Source organism: Patella vulgata, chromosome 4 (genome assembly GCF_932274485.2).
Source record: "Patella vulgata chromosome 4, xgPatVulg1.2, whole genome shotgun sequence".
NCBI lineage: Eukaryota > Metazoa > Mollusca > Gastropoda > Patellidae > Patella > Patella vulgata.
This window is the reverse complement of record NC_065882.2, coordinates 7,243,785-7,263,464: the sequence shown is the minus strand read 5'-3', so window position 1 is coordinate 7,263,464 and position 19,680 is coordinate 7,243,785. Positions and strand designations below refer to the sequence as shown.

Genomic DNA, 19,680 nt, shown 5'->3' with positions numbered 1-19,680 from the left:
TCGAAAGTATAAAAAAACGAAACGAAATATAGATCTGTTTTTTAATCAGATTGTGTTGAAACAACACAAAACCTGTATTAAATTTGTTCAAATAACGCAAACTTGTGTTAAATTTGTTCAAACTTGTGTTGAAATTTGTGTGAAAATCTTCACAACACTTTTGTAGAAATTTCTGAAACTTGTGTTGAAATTTCTGAAACTTGTGTTGAAATTTCTGAAAATTTCTGAAACTTGTGTTGAAATTTCTGAAACTGTGTTGAAATTTCTGAAACTTGTGTTGTTTCATACATACTTGTATTTAACCACCAACTAAAGCTTATGTTGTATTTTACCAATTCATATCCAGTAGAGGCGTACATAACGATTTTTTTGGGGGGGGGGGGGTATTTAGCCAAAATGCGACCGACTGATGCCCATACTCCCAGTACGCATGACGCAGTCAGGAGCCGAGCACCACAGGTGCGAGTTTTCTAGGGGCCATGTGCAATAGCGGATCTAGAAGCTGGGAATATGGGGGTGGGGTGGGGCGGTTCCAAATCCCACCCCACAATGAACGTCAACAAAATACTAGCTATAACACTAAGCGTCCCGGTAGAACATAGATAGTGACAGATGTTATAGACGCTTCCTACCATCTTGACACGTGAAAGTGATTTTAAACCTGTCTACTATCGACACCCCTGAAGGTTTTGGTAGCATTCCTTATGTCATTATGTAACCTTAACTTGTTGGCATGTTTCATTTAAACTTTCTTTGTCTGATAATCATGTATTGAATGCTAGATCTGATATGATACATTAGTCAGATGTCTAATAAGACCCTTTGTCTTGAAGGGTTTATAAACCCAGAATGGAAACGACATAGTCAGTGAGGTCGGGGCAAGGACGCGAGAGCGGAGGCCATGGGCGCCTTGGCACGAGCCGAGACGGAACGAGGGAGAGCGTCTGGGAGTTGGCACATTACGATGTGTGTACTTGATGTGTAAGAAGCAGAGAATAAAAGTATTATAAGATGTTAAACTAGTCTTGTCATCTGAACCTGATATAAAGACCCAATACTGTAACAATAGTATTGTATAATTATATAGTTGTTCGCCGATCGTTGTCTCGCCGGAAAGCAGTTTTATTTAAGTTGACATAAAGTTTATGTCATATATACTGAGCGCCATTGAATACGCATCACTTAGTTTTTCGTATAACAAAATGATCCTGTAAACATATTCAAATGGGAACACGTCAATAACAACACATTTGTACACTTATGGATGTTTAATCTGTAATCAAGGGTACAAAGTCAGAGGGGTCAAAACCGAAAGTACGACACAGATGTAAGTAGCGCGTGTGTCCCCCACGGGCCATCATCACGGAAGGCTACAGTAACAACGCGACCCCTGCAAATGTGTAGGGCGGTCCGGTGATGAAATGTGAAGCCTCTGCACACCATTACACTTCCCCCATCCCATCGATCCGTTTCGAAGACGCAGCAGTCTGCAAGACGTTCCCCAAGACGTCTCCACACACGTTGACGGCCATCAGCGTGATAAAGATGAAAGCGACTCTCATCACTGAAGAGCACACTTTGCCAGTCTACTCTTCTCCATGTCTGGTGTCCTTGAGCCCATATCAAACGCCGCTGACGGTGATGATCCCTGAGGATAGCTCCAACATAAGGTCGTCGTGCACGGAGTCCTACTTCTCTTAGACGACGTCTTACGGTGTTGGCACTTACTGGTCCTTGTCTTCCGACGACTGCTGCACCTGTTCGAGTCGCTGGGCGGAATCTGTCACGCAGATGAGTGACCCCAATGTAGCGGTCTTGAGCCTGGGTTGTAACGCGTTGTGGACCAGGACGTTGACGGTCACGTGTTGATCCAGTAACTCGAACACGTTCCACCAACCTTACAATAGTGGACTGATGACAATTGAAGTGTCTGGCAATAGCACATGTAGACATGCCAGCCCTGGACATTCCCATGGCTTCATTCCGTTGATTTTCAGTTAGTCTCGGCATCTCTAACTCGATTCCTTCACACGTCCAACAAAAAATTACGACAGATTGACGTTTCACAGTTGATGTACTGCACATTAAGTTGAAAACATGCTTTTAAAGGGCTCACACACAATGCTGCACGTGAATATTGGGTTTTTCATGTGCATTTCGTGCAATTTTTTTTTTGCACACGGGCCGATATTTTTTGTGTTTGGGACCATTGTGTGAAACAATAGTTCATAGTATTGCATAATATTATACATACAAAACCACCTAGTAATACTATATTTGGGAAAAAAAAGTGATGCGTTTTCTATGGATTGTGCCTACATAACACTGAGCAACCTGAGAAAATTTTTGAAAAATTAAGTCAATATCCTGGCAATTGAGTTCATTGCTGGGAGAAATTCTTGTGGACGAGAGGACCAGAAATATGAGTCAATGGGACAGAATCTCGAGATCTGCCCCTGTCAATTCCGCCTGTTTTGCAAGGGTTGACATAACATTTGTATAGTTTGACGCCCCACGACCCACACACCAGTATAACTGGGCAGTTCATTATAACCGTGAATAAACTGAATATGATAGTGCTCAGACAGTATAAGACAACATATGAGTAGAAGAAGGATATAATAGTCAATGTCATGGTAAAGTTGGAACCAAATTCTCGTTAACGAGAGGATAAAAATGGGACAGAATCTTGAGGCCTATCTGTCAATTTCGCCTGTTTTGTTTGTTTACCTCATTAATTCCTTTAATGTACCCCCCCCCCCCCATTTACGCCCCTGGGTGGGGATAAGATTGGCGGGAAATGAGTTCACGTTGATTGAAATGATGAATTTCTAAGAGCTTGGTGAAACATCTCTAAATGTGTTTATAAGATTCCCATTGTGTGGGGGTGGACACCGGGGTGGGTGCCCGTGTGTGTGTGGGGGGGGGGGAGGGGGGGTGTAATGTATTCAGAAACCAATTCACATTGTAAATCTTCATTCAAATCAACGTGGAATCATTTCCCGCCAACCCCCCTCCCCCAGCCCCAGTCAACATAATGACACTCACCCCCCCCCACCCATTGTAGACATTTGACCCCCTATATCTCGAAAACGCCCCTTCAAACGCCTGATCACCAGTTAATGTATTAGGTCCTAATAAGAATGCTAGTACATGTGACAATAGAACTATTTGCAGTGAACCTTTGAAAGTAAATAATGAACTCGTTGTTCTTAGTTCGGTATGTGAATTTAACTGTGCCCCAAACACCCAACCTGATACAGGTACACAACTACGCAGGAGTACTAGATCTGCAGCTGGAACTCACCAAAATCCATACCATTTACCTAAATCTGTCACATGAGACTGATTGTATAAAAACGTTAAAAGCTTTGAACTATTTAGACTTTTCATATTGTTAACTGTATTTTTACTTTTATGATTTGTATTTTATTTGTTTATGTAACAGGGACGTTACTATGTTTAGCGGGGTAGAATGTGACCAAGCTATACCCATTTTTTCTTTGTGTCTGTGTGTTTTGCCAACAGGCCACGAATCTTAATGGATCATCTTTGAACTTGGGATGTGTATTCCTTATAGCCTAAGGACGACAACTGCATGTCCCGACCCCCAGGGGCAGAGCTAAGCCAAATTTTTGTGTTTGTCGTTTACAGGCCGCAATTCTGAATGGATCAGCTTGGTACTTGGCATATATATTCCTTATAGTCTAAGGGCGTCAACTAATGATTTTGGTGAATGCCCCAACTCCCAGGGCCGGGGCCACGCCCAATTTTTGCCTTTAGCGCCCGAAAGCCACAATTCTGAATGGATTATGTTGGTATACTTATTCCTTATACTCTAAGGACGGCAGCGTCACATCCCCTTTTTTTGTTAACATTTGGTCTGAAATTAGGCAAAACAAACCGAACGCCCGACGTGGTTTCCCCTTGTCAGTGGTGCAGAACGGAGGGCTTGACAAGGACAGCTGTCTAGTCCTTCGGATGAGACGAAAAATCGAGGTCCCGTGTATACATTAGAATGCACGTAAAAGATCCCTTGGCAGTTGGAATTCGATATAAGAGTAGGCGATAGTGCCGCTGCCGGGCGAAATTTCCCTCGTAGCACACTGTATGGCGTATGCCCGTCTTCATTAGCCCAGGTTAGGAGCAGAACAGTAGGACGTAAAACCCCATTTCATTTCATTTCATTTCATATTACAGCCATTTCATATTTCATTCTCTTCATTTTAAAAAGTACCGTATCAGTCAAAGCAGAACTGTGGACGTATATTGCAGCGTTAGCGATGTTCTAGTTTCCGTTATGATTATGTGAAAATTAACGCTTATCATTGACAAGAACTACAGCATGTTTATTGTTGATCCCCCCCCCCATAGGCGTACGGGCTCAATGAATGTTAGGGGGCGGGGGGCAGAACCCGAAATGCCCGAAAACATTTCGGGTTTACCAGCGGCGCCGGTCTTTCTCGAATGACGAAGAAGCGGAGCTTACCTTGTATGGACCCCCCAAAGGAAATTTTTGAATATTTGACGGCTGCAAACACGTTTTCCTGCTATTTCAGCCCGTGAACAAAGCAATTTCAGAGTGGTCTAATATAGCCTAATTAAGATGGCTGACTCGAATTCCAATGGATCGTTTACATTCCACGGAGACGGGAGGAAATTTAACTGCTGCAAACGCATTTTCCTGCTATTTCATCCTGGCTGACCAGAATTCCCAACAAACAATCAATCGTCGCGGGGTATGGGGGCCTCACCCTGCCGGAGAAAATTTTGAAAATTTAACCACCGCAAATGCGTTTTCTGCTGTTCTAGCCTGTGTAAGCAACTCCAAAAGTATCCAATGGTTTTGTAACCGAAATCCCATTCTGAATTCCAACCATCCAATCAGACTGTTGCAGCTGCATTCACAAATAATATTCGATGTCAGAAAAAAGTCGCACAAAATAGAGTGGCTCTAGACAAAATGTTTTAATCCATAGTCAACTCAGTACAAATTCGTGGCATTCAATTAAAAGAAAAGTAAAATTAGTGTTTTATTAGGGCTCGATGACAGTTGGGGAAGCAAAACTAGAAATGCCCGAAAAAATTTCAGGTTTACAGACAGCGGCGCCGGTTTTCCTCGAGAGGCGAAGAAGCGGAGCTGACCTTGTATGGACCCCCACACAAGAAAATTTTGGAATATTTGACGGCAGCAAACGCGTTTTACTGCTATTCCAACCCGTAAAATTAGTGTTTTATTTGATTTCGGGCACTTTATTTTGCCAAGTAGATGAAACAAGTCAGCTTGCCCGAAAGTGTGGGGGCAGCTGCCCCCCCCCTGCCCCCCTGGCTCGTACGCCTATTCCCCCCTGGTCACAAAATTATGAAATAACTTACATCGTCAAGTTCTTGAAATTCCACTTCGCGCATGCGATGTACAACATAATTAATGTCATCACCATTATACGTCACCGATACGTGGGCTTTTCCGTTAGTATTCTAGTTCTATGTTTAAATGAATTAATTATTACTGGAGAAGACAGTCGAGCATCATTCACTTGTAGTAACAAGTTATAATAGGTCTACCTTTTTCTTCTTCCAAAACCAGTAAAATCTGGACACACTACTGAAGAATCATTGACAACCAGAAAGTTGGTCAGACGTCAAACAAGTAAAGGAAACAACAATTAGCCTACCACCAAAAGATGGGTTTATGGAATCTATTGTGTCGACTTTGGGGTGTAATAAATAGGATTTATGCACCCCTAGCACTAACCAACTATCACAATCTGCTAAATGATGAAGAGAATAATTTGGAGCAAGAAGTTGCAAATGGTATGTATTTGTTTAATGTTTCTATTTCTAAGATTACGTCAAGTCAGTTTTGTAACGTGAATTTAAAATTCTGTATGATGCACATATTTTGGTATTAGTTGTGTAGTAAAATTGCCCAGTCTCCCTTGTGTCTATAATGGACTGGACCAGTTTTTATAGTAGACTGGACCAAGCATGTGCTTTTAGAAGTTATAAAAGACCACATTCATATGCACATGCTCTCTCAATCTCAATAGCAAGTTCTCTGCCCTCTATGCTGAGTTGGAAACCTGTGTTTGACTAGAAGTGTAATAAGAGTTGGTGTTGTGGTGTAAAAGATATTAAAAGAGATCGGTTGATAAGTGCCCTTTTATCTATAAATATAGTGGTGAAAATATCGTTAACTGTACTGGGGAATCACCCCTTGACCCATCAAGCCTTACTTGGCCATCACAGGTTAGGTCAATGGGGGGGGGGGGGTGAAGCCGTGGGGCTTAGGCCTGATCTAATTGTAGGATAAAACCCCAATTTTACTATAAATGGCGCTGCGGCTTTTGAACTTTTGTGGGTTAGTGTTAGTGGGAGTTAGTTTAAAAATCCCGTTTCCCCTGGATTGAGTGGATATAATTCACCTAATTGCCCATGGTAAATTATAAAAAGTAGTAGTGATTGTAATTTCGTATCGGATATATTTATTAAGGTAATTGTAGTTCATATTGCAATTGGGCAAACGCATATACTCGAAAGCGCGGGAAAGTACTAGCCGTCACCTTGGTAACGCATGCTTTGTGAGTGCTTGGGGTTAGCTCTAGCTATATCGATAGTATTTGTCATTAGGAAACTCAACAAATAATTTAGATTACCTCACTGTGGATTATAATATTTCTCTCACTTTTATTAATCTGCAGGGATATTAATTTCTACTTAGTGATATTTATTGGTCTAGGTTTACGCATAGATAATACCGTATGATTGCCGACTCATGAATTCTCGACGTTATGTTGCGAAACGCGTGAAACGGCGAGAAAGGTGGTTAATCACTTCCGGTCTTCTGTTCTCGCTGTTTGTTTACTATAGGCCCAGTAGCGATATTTTTATTTAGCGCTTTCTTGTAGTATTAAATGTGGCATCATCTGGTTAAATGGTAACGAGAAATAGAAGCAATGTTCGAGGTAAGAATAAAAATGAATATCTTATAATTTTGATATTATATTGTATTATAAATAAGTATTACATTTCATGAAAATCTCGACACGTGTGTTGTCCAGTTAAGGCAAAGTTTGACAGCTTTGACCTACTTTTAAAAATCGGCAAAATAGTTTTCAATTCATTAATTTGTAAAATAATACTTGCAGATCATTAATAAATCGTAAATATATAAAATACAGTTTGGTATGAATAATAACATTGCTGTGTTGGCTATATATAAGCTTTTAATTACACAATTTTTTAAAAATCTTTTGTATTTTCAGCAGAACGTACTGGTACCCGTCTTTTGTTTGCTACCTAGGGGCCTAGGGGAGTGCCAGCTTGTGAAGCAAATATATTTCATGTTGATTTATTGTGATACTGATAAATAATTGTATGTTTTATTTATGTTATTTACTTCTTTTCATATTGTGTGTGTGTGTGTGTGTGGGCGGGGGGGGGGGGGGTATAAATATTGAGACACTAGACATTAATATATTGATAAAGTATTTTATTTTATGTATCTATTTATTTATATTTTATTTTTTTTTATTCCATTTTTTTTTGGGGGGGGAGGGGGGGGATATTATTATTTTCATTATTTTATTTGTTTTATTTTAATACTCAACAAGGGATTTGGTTTAAATTGTTTGATTGTATTATATCATTATTGATTTTAATTTTGTATAGTTGAATTAAGCATAATTATTTAATTTTATGTATTTCAAACATCAGAAAATAAACCATTCAAGCTATGTGTAATGTGTTTGTATGGTTATGTTGATGGTTAAATAGGTTGAGAATTGAAGCCAAATGACCAATTTTCGCGAAAAAGGGATCTGCCAGTTGGTGTTACAGAATTCAGTCAATTTTGCTCCGATATTGATAAGGTTGGTTTTGTTACAATGCTGAGATGTATGGCTTTTCAGGAAATAACACGGTTCTGGAGAAAAATTAATATTTAAAAATAGCTGCCGGTCGATATTTAAGGATATGGGTTTACTGTTCCATGTAATTAAATTAATCATTAAAAATATAACCTACAATTTTTGTTTCAATTAAATAAGTTAATCTTAACAATAATATTAGGCTATTGCATTTTTTGATTTAAATAATTTAATCTTATCAGTTGAGGAAGAAGAGTTGGTATTTCAATCTAATAAGGTGCCTATAAATTATATAATTATTCATCCAATTATGTAACATTAACATTGTCTGATCGCTTTATTTAATAATACATTTATTAATTTATCATAAAAGTATTGTTAATTAAAGATGCGTTTTTAAATGTTAAACAGGCATGATGTAAGAGCTAAATCTGCTTATTGCAGGTCTTTCTTTGGGCCTTAATGTTATGTAAATTATCAATTAGACATTTATTTACATGAATAGACCATAATCAACTCTCATGCCATCTGATTGCTCAGATTGTAAATAGATTAGAACGGTATGGTGGTAAATTTTCAATATATTCAATTTGCATTATCTATTTTTGAAATGTTATAGTTAATAACGAGAACGACCAGCTCTTTATCTAAATCTTACATAATTCCCCTTCAAATTTATTTCTATTGTTATTGTTTTATTTTAATTTAGGACACAAAGAAATATATTTTGGTTCTCGCTTGGATGACGTGTTTTAATTATTTTTTTTAAAAAAAAAACCCTTACAAAACAGTCTTGTTAATAACCCCGGTTACACGAAGTAACTCTGTAAAAAAATTTGACTAGATCTATAGGCTAAATTGTCAAGTATGCAAACAAGTTAAATGTTAATGACATGAATGATATTGGATACCGTAATCATATATTCATATAAACAACATGATGAGATAAATGTAGTGCCTTACAATTTTTAAAAACTCATCTGTTACAAACAAGTGATAACTTAGAGCTAAAGACTTTGTGTAGGTATGTTTTGCCAAGCGCTATGAACACAATTTTTGCGGAATTTTGGCGTTATAGAAATGGACGTTCATTATATTTATTTATTTGGTTCTTCTGGAAAAATACATACATCTATTTAAACACCAAAAGTACTTGGCTGTACTGTTCAAAAGCTTATAGTTCCAAATTTTTAAACAAAACATCTTTCACATGATTTAATTAGCTATTTATTTTTATATCGAAGCCCGAAGAACAGGAAATCAAATTGGTGTGGCCAACATTGAAATATCAAATATCAAGGATGAAGTTGCCTTTATCAACTCTTGTAAATCTTTTAATGTACAGGATTCCTGGAAGAATCTATTTTAGAACAAAAATTCCTTTTCATTGACAACTAAAGCAATAATTCCGTTTTTATTTAATACTAATAGTGTTTTCTTTTTCCTTATATATAATTGTTATATCTACTGAAGCTAATTTAATTTCTCAACAAAGCCTAGATCAAAAAGACTATGAATAATTGCTTACATTGGGGTGGATTTATATAAGTAAACTTTTTTCCAGTTGTGCAAGCTGAAAAAAAAGTGTGTGTGTTTTTTTTTTTTGTTTTTTTTTGGGGGGGGGGGGGCTGCATTTATAAAATTAACTAAATTAAATGACAGAGGGACTTAAAATAAATAAATGGCCATTTTCTAAAATTATTAATTAGGCCTAGATTGGAAAAGAATTTTGTAGGGATATTTACATCTTTATCAACTAAAGTATACAAACAAAGCTGAATTTATTAAAAAAAAATGCACATTTGAATATAAACAAGATTTTTAAAACTGTTCTAATATACCATGCAATTGATAATAAAATGCAACATCTAATTTTATTAATCATACTATTACTAATTACTGTCTATAGATAGGCCTATACCGTAGGCCTGTGTGTGGCACAGAGGTGCGGGTTAGTTAGCTCGCAATATAACCTTTTTCCTTCTGCAAATTAAATTGTAGAACATTTTTTTGAAGTATTAGAAAAATAAAAATAAAGGTGTTTGAAGTATTATCTCTATATCAGAAATATTTCCTAATTTTAGTGTAAATTGGTACGGTACATGATTCATGAATGAAGAAAGGCATTTTTTGCCCATTTGTAACCTTTTTTCAACTTAACGTCACACAGTATAGCTATTTAATCTTTTGCAATATTCTAAAAATATTTTGGAAGGAGATATCTTGTTTTTTTTCATATAATTTTTATATACGTGTTCATTTTATTAATTTCATAAACGTAAGTTTCAAAAATGTCAATTTCGCGTGTCACTGTGCGGACGTACTATCGAAACTTAGACCGGAAGTAAACAACCCCCCCTGCGCAAAAAAATATGCGCACGAACCAGAACGCAACATCACGTAAAGGGCTAAAGACGAGTCGGCAATCATACGGTATTATCTATGCTGTAATGGAAACACTATTAAACGCGACCAATTCGTATCACGTGACTCTCTAACCCACTCAACCGTAATATTATTATTTACTAATATTATTGTGATTTTAGAAATCATCGTGATGAATATTTTGAGTTAAACAAACGGAAAGATGGCAGATATTGGTGCGTAATGTTGTTGGGATGCTTGATAAATTGTGATTATGACTGTCTGTCGATTACTGCGTAATGTTCCAGTCTACTTAGTTTCAGCTGCACGACTACGACTACGAGAACGTGCACGTAAAATAACCTTTGACAGTTAAAATTCCATATTTATAAGAGTAGACCGCAGTGCTGCTGTACGAGAAAAAATCCCTCATAGCATACTTTATGACATATGGTCATGTGCACGTCTTCAAGTTCACTAGCCCAGTCAGTATGTGCAGACAAAACTACTATATAGGATATTTCATTCTGCTACACTGTTCAACACAGCGTTTTAGAGGTTGAGTTCATGTAGTATTGGTGATTATTTTGAAAATGACAAGTTTGAGAGCGCCCTGCTGACAGCTCACATCTGTCAGAATGAAAATTCATGGTGGCTGATCGTGTATCGAACTCGAAACAAAAATATGGGGTCTAGCTCTGTCATACAGTACTAATAGACACACATTGAAAATTAATCACCCCCTCCCTCCCCTCATTTCCAAGTAAACATATAGTAGGTTGCTAGGTATACATATGTGGGCAAATCCTGTAATTATTGGTTTTGTGCTAAATGATAAGGCCAGCTCAAATTTTCGTCATAGGTCACGAGATGTAAACAGGGCTACCGCTAATCCCAACCCAACCCCAATGGTTACCCTAACCCAAATAACCCACAATCTCACCAGACAACACATGCCCTAACCTTATTTACCGTACATCTCAACAAACTTGCCAAAAATTTAGATGGCCTTAACAAATAGATTTAGCTGTAATCATTGTGTGTTTTCTGATCTTATGAATGCTGGTGACGATGAATTAACTTTTATTTCAGAAAATGAATTAGATAATCAAGTAATGAATCAACTACAAGAATATAATGAACTACAAAAAGAGTATAATGTACTACAGAAAGAGTATACGGAACTACAGGAACATTTAAATGCAATGGAGATGAAATACCAGACAGAAATGCCTGACAATAATCACATCTCAGTTCCACAAAACACAGATTTTATGAAGAAATTATTTCATGATGTGGTTAATCTGTTTGGTAAACAAGAATTTAGGTTAGTTAGAAATCTGATTAAATTATAAGTGGGTTTAAATTAAGTTTTAACATATGTGTATGTGTAACAGGAGATTTAGAAAATGGAACGAAGATAAATTTGTGGACAAGACTTTTACTTGCATGCCAATATGTACACGGGACCTCGGTTTTTCGTTGCATTCAGCATCTGATCGACTACATGTATATGTTATCCATAGCCTGGCCCTAGTCCCAGCAGCACTAACAAGGAGAATCCTGAGATTTAGAAAATGGAACGAAGACAAACTTGTGGACAAGACTTTTACTTGCACGCCAATGTTTACACGGGACCTCGTGACTACATGTATACGTTGTCCCTTGCCAGGCCCTTGTTCCTGCGCACTGACAAGGAGGACCCGCAATTTGACTTTATCGGGATTGAACACGGGATCTCCCGGTTAGCAAGCTAACGTCTTACTCATTGAGTCATCGTGGCTCCCGTATGGCATATGTCCATCTTCATTAGCCCAGTTTGTGTTGAATAGTAGGACATTAAACCCTATTTCATTTCATTTCGCTAGCCTGCAGGTCGGGTGTTTGATCCCTGCATTGGCCGAGAAAGTTCATCCAGATTTTCCGACGAAGGGCCCGACAAGGACAGCTGTCTAGTCGTTCGGATGGGTTGAAAAACCAAGGTCCCGTGTACACATTGGCGTGCACGTAAAAGATCCCTTGACAGTTGGAATTCAATATAAGAGTAGGCCGTAGTGCCGCTGTCCGGGCAAAATTTCCCTCATAGTACACTGTATGGCGTATGCTCGTCTTCATTATCCCAGTTCGAAGCAGAACAGTAGGACGTTAAACCCCGTACTGCACCGCTGACAAGTTGAAAGCATGTCACTCTCAATCACAATCATCCAGATCTGGGAGGGTTTGATGGCCGAATGGTTAGCACCTGCGCTGTATCATAAGGTCTGTCATTGAGTCAACTGGCCTGTTTTCGATTCCCAGGTTGTATGTGACAAGGAGTAGGGTCGCCTATTCAACCTCGTGGATTTTGTTCAGGTCCTTCGGTTTCCTCTCACTGCTAAAGACCCCTATGCGCAAGCGAATTATTGAACAATGTGTTAGTCACGAAGTGGCCTGGTTTGTGTTGAGTGGACCTTAAACCCCATCTCTCTCTCTCTCTTTTTCTCTCTCTCTCTCTCTCTCTCTCTCTCTCTCTCTCTCCCCCTCTCTCTCTCTCTCTCTCTCTCTTTCTCCCCATCTCTCTCCCTCTCTCTCTCTCTCTCTCTCTCTCCCCATCTCTCTCTCTCTCTCTCTCTAATACCTTTAAATGAATCCTGATCTCGATTTATTTCAATTTTCAGTGATTTAACGATATTATTACAAGGTGGACATCGACTTTCTGGTCATAGATTAATTTTATCAGCTCGAAGTGATGATTGGGGTGACATTAATCTCAAACTGGATGATGAACTTAACTTTTCAGGTAAAATGATTCATAATTTACTGACCATCTCTTCCCTCTCATTACTTAAACATACATTATCCAAGAGCTAAATCTGCCTATTGCAGGTCTTAAGGCCTTAATCAATTAACTTACCAAGACCATAATCAACTCTCGATACTATCGCTAGCTTACAATATTTACAGGATTTGAATACATTTTGCAATATTTACAGGATTTGAATACATTTTGTGATGGATGATTTAAGGTCCAAATGGATAATCAAACTTCTGTTTTTTATCGTACCGACTTTAGCAATGATGATCGAGGCTAGGCCTAAAATTCAATCGCTAATATCTCAGTTTAATATTCTATTTAAGTCAGAGCAGAAGAATAGGATGCTTAATCCCATTTCATTTCATTTCATTTCATTTCATTTCATTTCGGAGCCACGGTGGCTAAGTGGGCATGACGCTGGCCTGCTAGCCTGGAGGTTGTGTGTTTGATACAAGAGTAGGCCATAGTGCCACTGCCCCGGCAAAATTTCCCTCATAGCACACTTTATGGCATATGACCGTCTTCATTACCTCAGACGAAGCAGAACGTTAAATCTCATTTCATTTCATTTTATATTTCATTTCAGATACAAATTATGAGGTAGCAATGGCTCTATTTAAATGGGTTTATACGGATGTTGTGGATTTAGAAAGTATGAAGGACCTATTTCTATTAGATCTTTTAAAAGCCTCTAAAAGATATCATTTACAACCACTGTATAAAAAGTAAGTCTAAAGGATTTGAAATTTGATATAGTTTTTTCCAAGTTTTATCATCAACTTACAAATATACCTGTATTCACATGGTCAAGTGTTTTAGATCTGTCATTGACTTGAAGGTATACACAGGATCTCAGATTTTTTTGTCCCATCCGAATGACTTGACAACTGTCCTTTTCATGCCCTCTGTCCTGCACCACTGACAAATGGGAACCACGTCGGAAAATCCTGATAAATTTTCTCAGCCAAGGCAGGCAGGGATCGAGCCAGCGTCTTACCCACTTATACATTGACGTGCATGTAAAAGATCCCTTGGCAGTAGGGCATCGATATAAGAGAAGGCCGTAGGGATGACATCAATGCGGCTTAATGAGCCACAAATATTAACTTTTTGTCTTCTGCAAATTAAATTCTAGAACATTTTCTTAAGCATTTTAAAAATAAATAAAGGTGTTTTGAAGTACAAGTATATGTAAGTAAAAAATTATTCCCTATTTAGTGTAAATGGGATGGAAAATGAGTAAAAGGCACCATTCTGCCCGGACCAGTAACGTCTTATGTGAACAATGCTTGCGCCATTGAGCCAATGATTGATACTGCCTGAAATCACATGCTGAAAACAGTCATCTTTTACAGAATTATCAGAAAGTTTCATAATCCTCTGTGAAACAGATTGGGTACTTTTATAATTGCTGTGTTAACTGTAGTTACCTCCCTTTGTCAATGTATCTCATGTTGGTAACTGACTGCATCACTTTTTCATGTAGCCTTTCCCACATTTGTTACAGTCATGCAATATGCTGTTTAATTGTTCCCAAATAAAATGTTTTTATTGCTAGGTGCCAAGATGCTTTGATAAAACTGGTTAATAAAGGTGACAGTAGAAATATTTACCAGACACAAGCAGAAACATCACAGGAAACTTTAGAAGATGATTGTTCAGATTTTATCAAAGCTATCCAGGTGAATAGAACTTAGTTAAACATATATTAGGCCTTAAATGTTATCTAAATTATTAATTAGACATTAATTAACCTATCCAGACCTTAATCAACTTTCGATGGCATCGCTAGCCTGCGATGTTTACTGGATTAGAACCCGATCTGCTGCTTCTGATTAAATCAAAAAATGGATAATCGAGACTATGTTTTTTATTGTACCAACTTTAGTAATGATGATCGAGGCTAGGCCCAAACTCAATCCTAAATACTCGGTTCAAAGTGGATCAATTTGACTTAAAAATGAAACTAACCATATTTTTAGTCCCAAAATGACCAAAGTATTGTATTGACATTTTAAAATCTCATATCATTCCATATTTCATTTCAAAGAGAGCCACCCACAGTGGCTTCTTTAAATTTGTAATTTTGATTTTTCAGGCCAAAATCATAAATAATTCTCCGATAGACAAGAGACGTGGGGTAAAAACTAGTAACAAAGAAAATAATGGCGATTATATTCAAAATGAGGAAGAACATCTTCACAACTGTTCTATGTGCGATGTGGATTTTAGTCGATCCCAGGACTTAATGGAACATTTGAAGATACATTCAGACGATTCCAGTCGATCTTTTATCTGTGGAATATGCGGCAAATCATTCACGTCTGCTAAACAGATACAGAAGCACGTGATGATTCATGCAGAAGGCAAACCGTTTGTTTGTTCGGTTTGTGGGAAACAGTACAAATGTAAATCGGGCCTTAAGAAACACGGCCTTGTCCATAGCGGAACGCGACCTTATCTCTGTGACGTCTGTGGAAAGGCTTTTACTCACAGTGGACACAGGACCACGCACATGGCGATTCACTCCAGCAACAAACCCTTTAAATGTACGCACTGTGGAAAATGTTTCCGTCTTCAACCGCAGATGGTAATTCATCAACGTATCCATACCGGGGATAAGCCATTTCAGTGTGAAATATGCGGAAAGACTTTCGCGTCGAGTGGTCATCGTAAAGTTCATCTCAGAACCCATACAGGCGAAAAACCCTTTAAATGCGACCAGTGCGATCGCGCTTTTCACATCCGGTCGCATCTGACGGATCATTTACGCAAACACTCCGGGGAGAAAAATTTTAAATGTGAAGTATGTGGCATGGCTTTCGCCATTAAAAGTTTTCTCACGGGACACAAGAAGATCCACAACAAGGACAAACCACATTCTTGCGGCTCGTGTGGCAAGACTTTTCACCGGAAACAACATTTAATCCGTCATACGAGGATTCACACCGGTGAAAAACCTTATATCTGTGATTTCTGTGATCAGTCCTTCGGTGATAAGAGTACGCATCAATCACATGTACGACGATTACACAGTCGAGATAATCCAATTGTTTGCACTGTTTGTGGTGGGCTGTTTGCCGATATAAACAGTCTAGATCGGCATAATACGGCAGAACATGTCATACTATACTGAGTTCATAGTATGGTAAAATCAGGTGAATTATTTAAATAAAATTGTACCATATATCAACCCCGAAATTTCCTAGTTTGTGGTGAGTGGATGTTACACCCCATTATATTCCACTATATTCGGGCACTAGGATGAGGGGAGGGAGCGGGGATATTCCACTATATGCTCTTCGGTTATTCTCGGATTTATATTGCATGTTTTGGTTTGTTTGCGTAAACCATGCAAAGTCTCTCAAACTTGTGGAACACCACAGGACCCACTCTAGTTCAGGCCGATTCGACCCCAAACCATTATGCTTGGACCTCCCCACGAGTCTCGTTTATCAGAATAATGCTGGCCACGTCAACGCCATATTCTGATCCTGCCATCTGCAGTTGATACCAATCGTCCAATACCGATTCTCATCTGTGAACAGAACAGTTCTCCATTGCCTGTGTCGTCAGTTCTGGTGTTGTTGGGCAAACTGTAGACGTTCACGTCGATGGCGAGGGGTGAGGATCGGTCCACGGTAAGGTCTACAGCAATGGATGTTCTCTATGGTGAGACGTCGGCGCACTGTATCACTGTATCGGTACTGAAGGGTCTATCGTGTGTTCCCACTGTCTGACGTGCTGTCTCAGATGCCTGTGTGGAGGGATTCTGCATGTGCTATCACACAACATGGCGGTCATGTCGCCTTGTGGTAACTCTTGGTCTACCAGTTCGGGGGCGACCATCCGTGGTTTTGGTGGCCCGAAAGGGTTGCTGAAGCCTGTAGATGGTCCGAACATTGACCTGGAAGTGATTGGCAACGGCTTGGGCAGTGTGGCCAGCGTCGAGTCTTCCAAGCGCCTGGTTCCTCTGAGCTGTCGGAGTCGTGGCATGCTGCTGACGTTGTAGTGTGAATGATTCAACCAGGCATTTTATAGGGCTGACCGCGGTGAACAGCACGTGCTGCATGAGTTACACGAAAATCATGAAGAACACATTACCATCTCAGAAGTCAGGTCGTACGTGACAAGGACTAGGCTCAGCCGTCCAACATCGTGGGTTTTTTTCCGGGTTCTCTGGTGTCCTCCCACTGCTAAAGACCCTGACGCACAAACAAATTATTGAAATAAAATTGAACCATATGTTAGTCCCGAAATGTGTTGAGTGGACCTCTCCCTCTCTCTCTCTCTCTCTCTCTTCTTACACAATAGTCTTTTGATCTAGTAGTCCCGCTGGTTCTACTTAGGTTTTGTTTTGTCGTGTCAAGCCGCTGGGTCGCACATAGACGTACTGGCCAGGGGGACAGGGGAAGTCAACTTTCGGCAGTCTGACTTTTCCTGCAAATGGGTCAAGTGAAAAAAAAAAAACAACAATATTTCATCTACTTTTCTTTTAATTGAATACCACGAATTTGTACTGAATTGACTCTGGATTAAAACATTTTGTCTGGAGTCACTCCACTTTGTGCGAAATTTTCGGGCATCGATTATTATTTGTGAATGCAGCTGCAACAGTCTGATTGAATGGCTGGAATTCAGGGTCGGTACTGAGTGGGATTTCGGTTACAAAACTATTGGACAACTTTGGAGTTGAGTTGCTTAACTCACGGGCTAGACTAGCTGAAAAACGCATTTGCTGCGGTTACGTGTTTAAAATTTTCTACAGGAGGGCGACCCCATACCCCGCGACGATTTGTTGTTTGTTTAAAATTCGGGTCTGCCACCGGATAGGCTATATTCAAGGGCTGAAATAGCAGAAAACGAGTTTGCGGTAGCTAAATTTTCTCTTGACAGTCCTGTTTCCGTGGACTGTTAACGATTGATTGGTTGATTGGAATTCGAGCCAGCTACCTTAATTATATTAGTAGTTCACTTTGAAGTATCTCTATTTACGGGCTAGAATAGCAGGAAAACGCGTTAAATTTTCCAAATTTTTGTTTTTTTTGAATAGTATATATATTAGACGTACAGAGGCTCAGAGCGTTGTTATTCTAGTATAGTAAGAGTCGTGTGAGAACTGATAAATACGGCTAAAGGGAGATAACACCATTTTACTGGATTACGAAACTAATATTTTAATTCGGAACTAGCTTAGTCTGGTGACTGCTCCGCGATATGCCTTGTACTGTAGTAAAAAACCGGTTGAATAAAATGTAATTGAAGTTAGTTACAAGTTGTTTGGTGAACAAGAAGATAAAACCCTACCCCCAACAGCGTAAAAGAAAATCTCCGCAATTATTTGTTTCTTATTCTTAGCTTTTAGAGCTGTTGCTGCTGGCACTATAGCCAGACGGATTAAAGAAACTTTGAAATTATCTGGTTTAGACACGGATACATTTAAAGCCCATTCGATAAGGTCAACATCTTCTTCTGTAGCCTTTAACTCGGGATGTCCTATTTCAGATATTCTCAAGACAGCCAATTGGTCAAACCAGGAGTGTTTCCAGAAGTGTTATAATAGAGAAGATGTGATGTCCAATTACTCTAGTAGTAGTTTTGTGTTAAAGATACATTATGTATGGGAGATTAGATAACGAGTTGGCAGTTCTCACTATAATAGTTAAAAACTAAATAATGTAAAGGCAATTTGCTGAATATTTCAGTCAAATTGATCCACTATGAACCGAGATTTTAGCGATTGAATTTTCGGCCTAGCCTCGATCATCATTACTGAAGTCGGTAGGATAAAAAAACATTTTCTCGATTATCCATTATGGCTGGAAGTCGAACAGCAAATCGGAACTTAATCCGAAAAACATCGCAGCTTAGCGATGTCATCGAGAGTTGATTAAGGTCTAATTAATAATTTAGATAACATTTCAGGCCTAAAGAAAGACCTGTAATAGGCAAATTTAGCTCTTGCATAATGTATGTTTAATTAATAAATAAATTATGATGATTTTTAGTGTCTTTATTTACTTGTTGACAATCCTTTAAACAATGCAATATAAATCCGAGAATTCCCGATGGTCATACAGTGGAATATAATGGCCGAATGGTTAGCGCGTTCGCGTAGTATCGTATGGTCTGTCATTGAGTCAACTGGCGTGGTTTCGATTCGTGACAAGGAGTAGGGTCGCCTGCCCAACCTCGTCGGTCTCCCCCAACTGCTAAAGACCCCTACGCACAAGCTAATTATTGAAATAAAATTAAACTATGTTAGTCCCGAAATGAACTAGTTTGTGTCGAGTGGACGTTAAACCTCATTTCTCTCTCTCTGGTATAATTCATAAACACTGTGTTATGAATAAAGTGAAATGGGGTTTAACGTCCTACTGTTCTGCTCCGAACTGGGCTAATGAAGACGGGCATACGCCATAGCGTGTGCTATGAGGGAAATTTTGCTCGGACAGCGGCACTACGGCCTACTCTTATATCGAATTTCAACTACCAAGGGATCTTTTACGTGCACGCCAATGTGTACACGGGACCTCGGATTTTCGTCAGCTGTCCTTGTAGGCCCTCCGTCCTGCATCACTGACAAGGGGAAACCACGCCGGAAAATCTGGATGAACTTTCTCGGCCAATGCAGGGATCGAACACCCGACCTCC

The 19,680-nt window shown here is 39.0% G+C and overlaps 1 protein-coding gene and 1 long non-coding RNA gene across 5 annotated transcripts; both read left to right on the top strand.

The window, feature by feature from the left end:
- The first annotated feature begins 5,510 nt into the window (after positions 1 to 5,510).
- Positions 5,511 to 18,819, top strand: LOC126819091 (gastrula zinc finger protein XlCGF57.1). 3 transcript variants are annotated; one of them, XM_050546935.2, is made up of 7 exons: positions 5,511 to 5,814; positions 11,325 to 11,559; positions 12,890 to 13,011; positions 13,613 to 13,751; positions 14,585 to 14,708; positions 15,125 to 16,184; positions 18,532 to 18,819. In XM_050546935.2, the coding sequence occupies exons 1-6, from the start codon at positions 5,685 to 5,687 to the stop codon at positions 16,160 to 16,162; spliced, it is 1,788 nt and encodes a 595-aa protein (XP_050402892.1). In that variant the 5' UTR covers positions 5,511 to 5,684; the 3' UTR covers positions 16,163 to 16,184; positions 18,532 to 18,819. The 3 variants fall into 3 exon arrangements, with proteins under 3 accessions (XP_050402892.1, XP_050402891.1, XP_050402894.1); XM_050546934.2 differs by lacking the exon at positions 18,532 to 18,819 and having other exon boundaries at positions 5,512 to 5,814; positions 15,125 to 16,219; XM_050546937.2 differs by lacking the exons at positions 5,511 to 5,814; positions 18,532 to 18,819 and adding an exon at positions 10,152 to 10,468 and having other exon boundaries at positions 15,125 to 16,219.
- On the top strand, positions 6,718 to 8,410 carry LOC126819141 (uncharacterized). 2 transcript variants are annotated; one of them, XR_007679515.2, is made up of 3 exons: positions 6,718 to 6,965; positions 7,266 to 7,375; positions 7,777 to 8,410. It is a non-coding gene; the product is annotated as an uncharacterized LOC126819141 (long non-coding RNA). The 2 variants fall into 2 exon arrangements; XR_007679514.2 differs by having other exon boundaries at positions 6,721 to 6,965; positions 7,717 to 8,410.
- Positions 18,820 to 19,680: the final 861 nt, after the last annotated feature.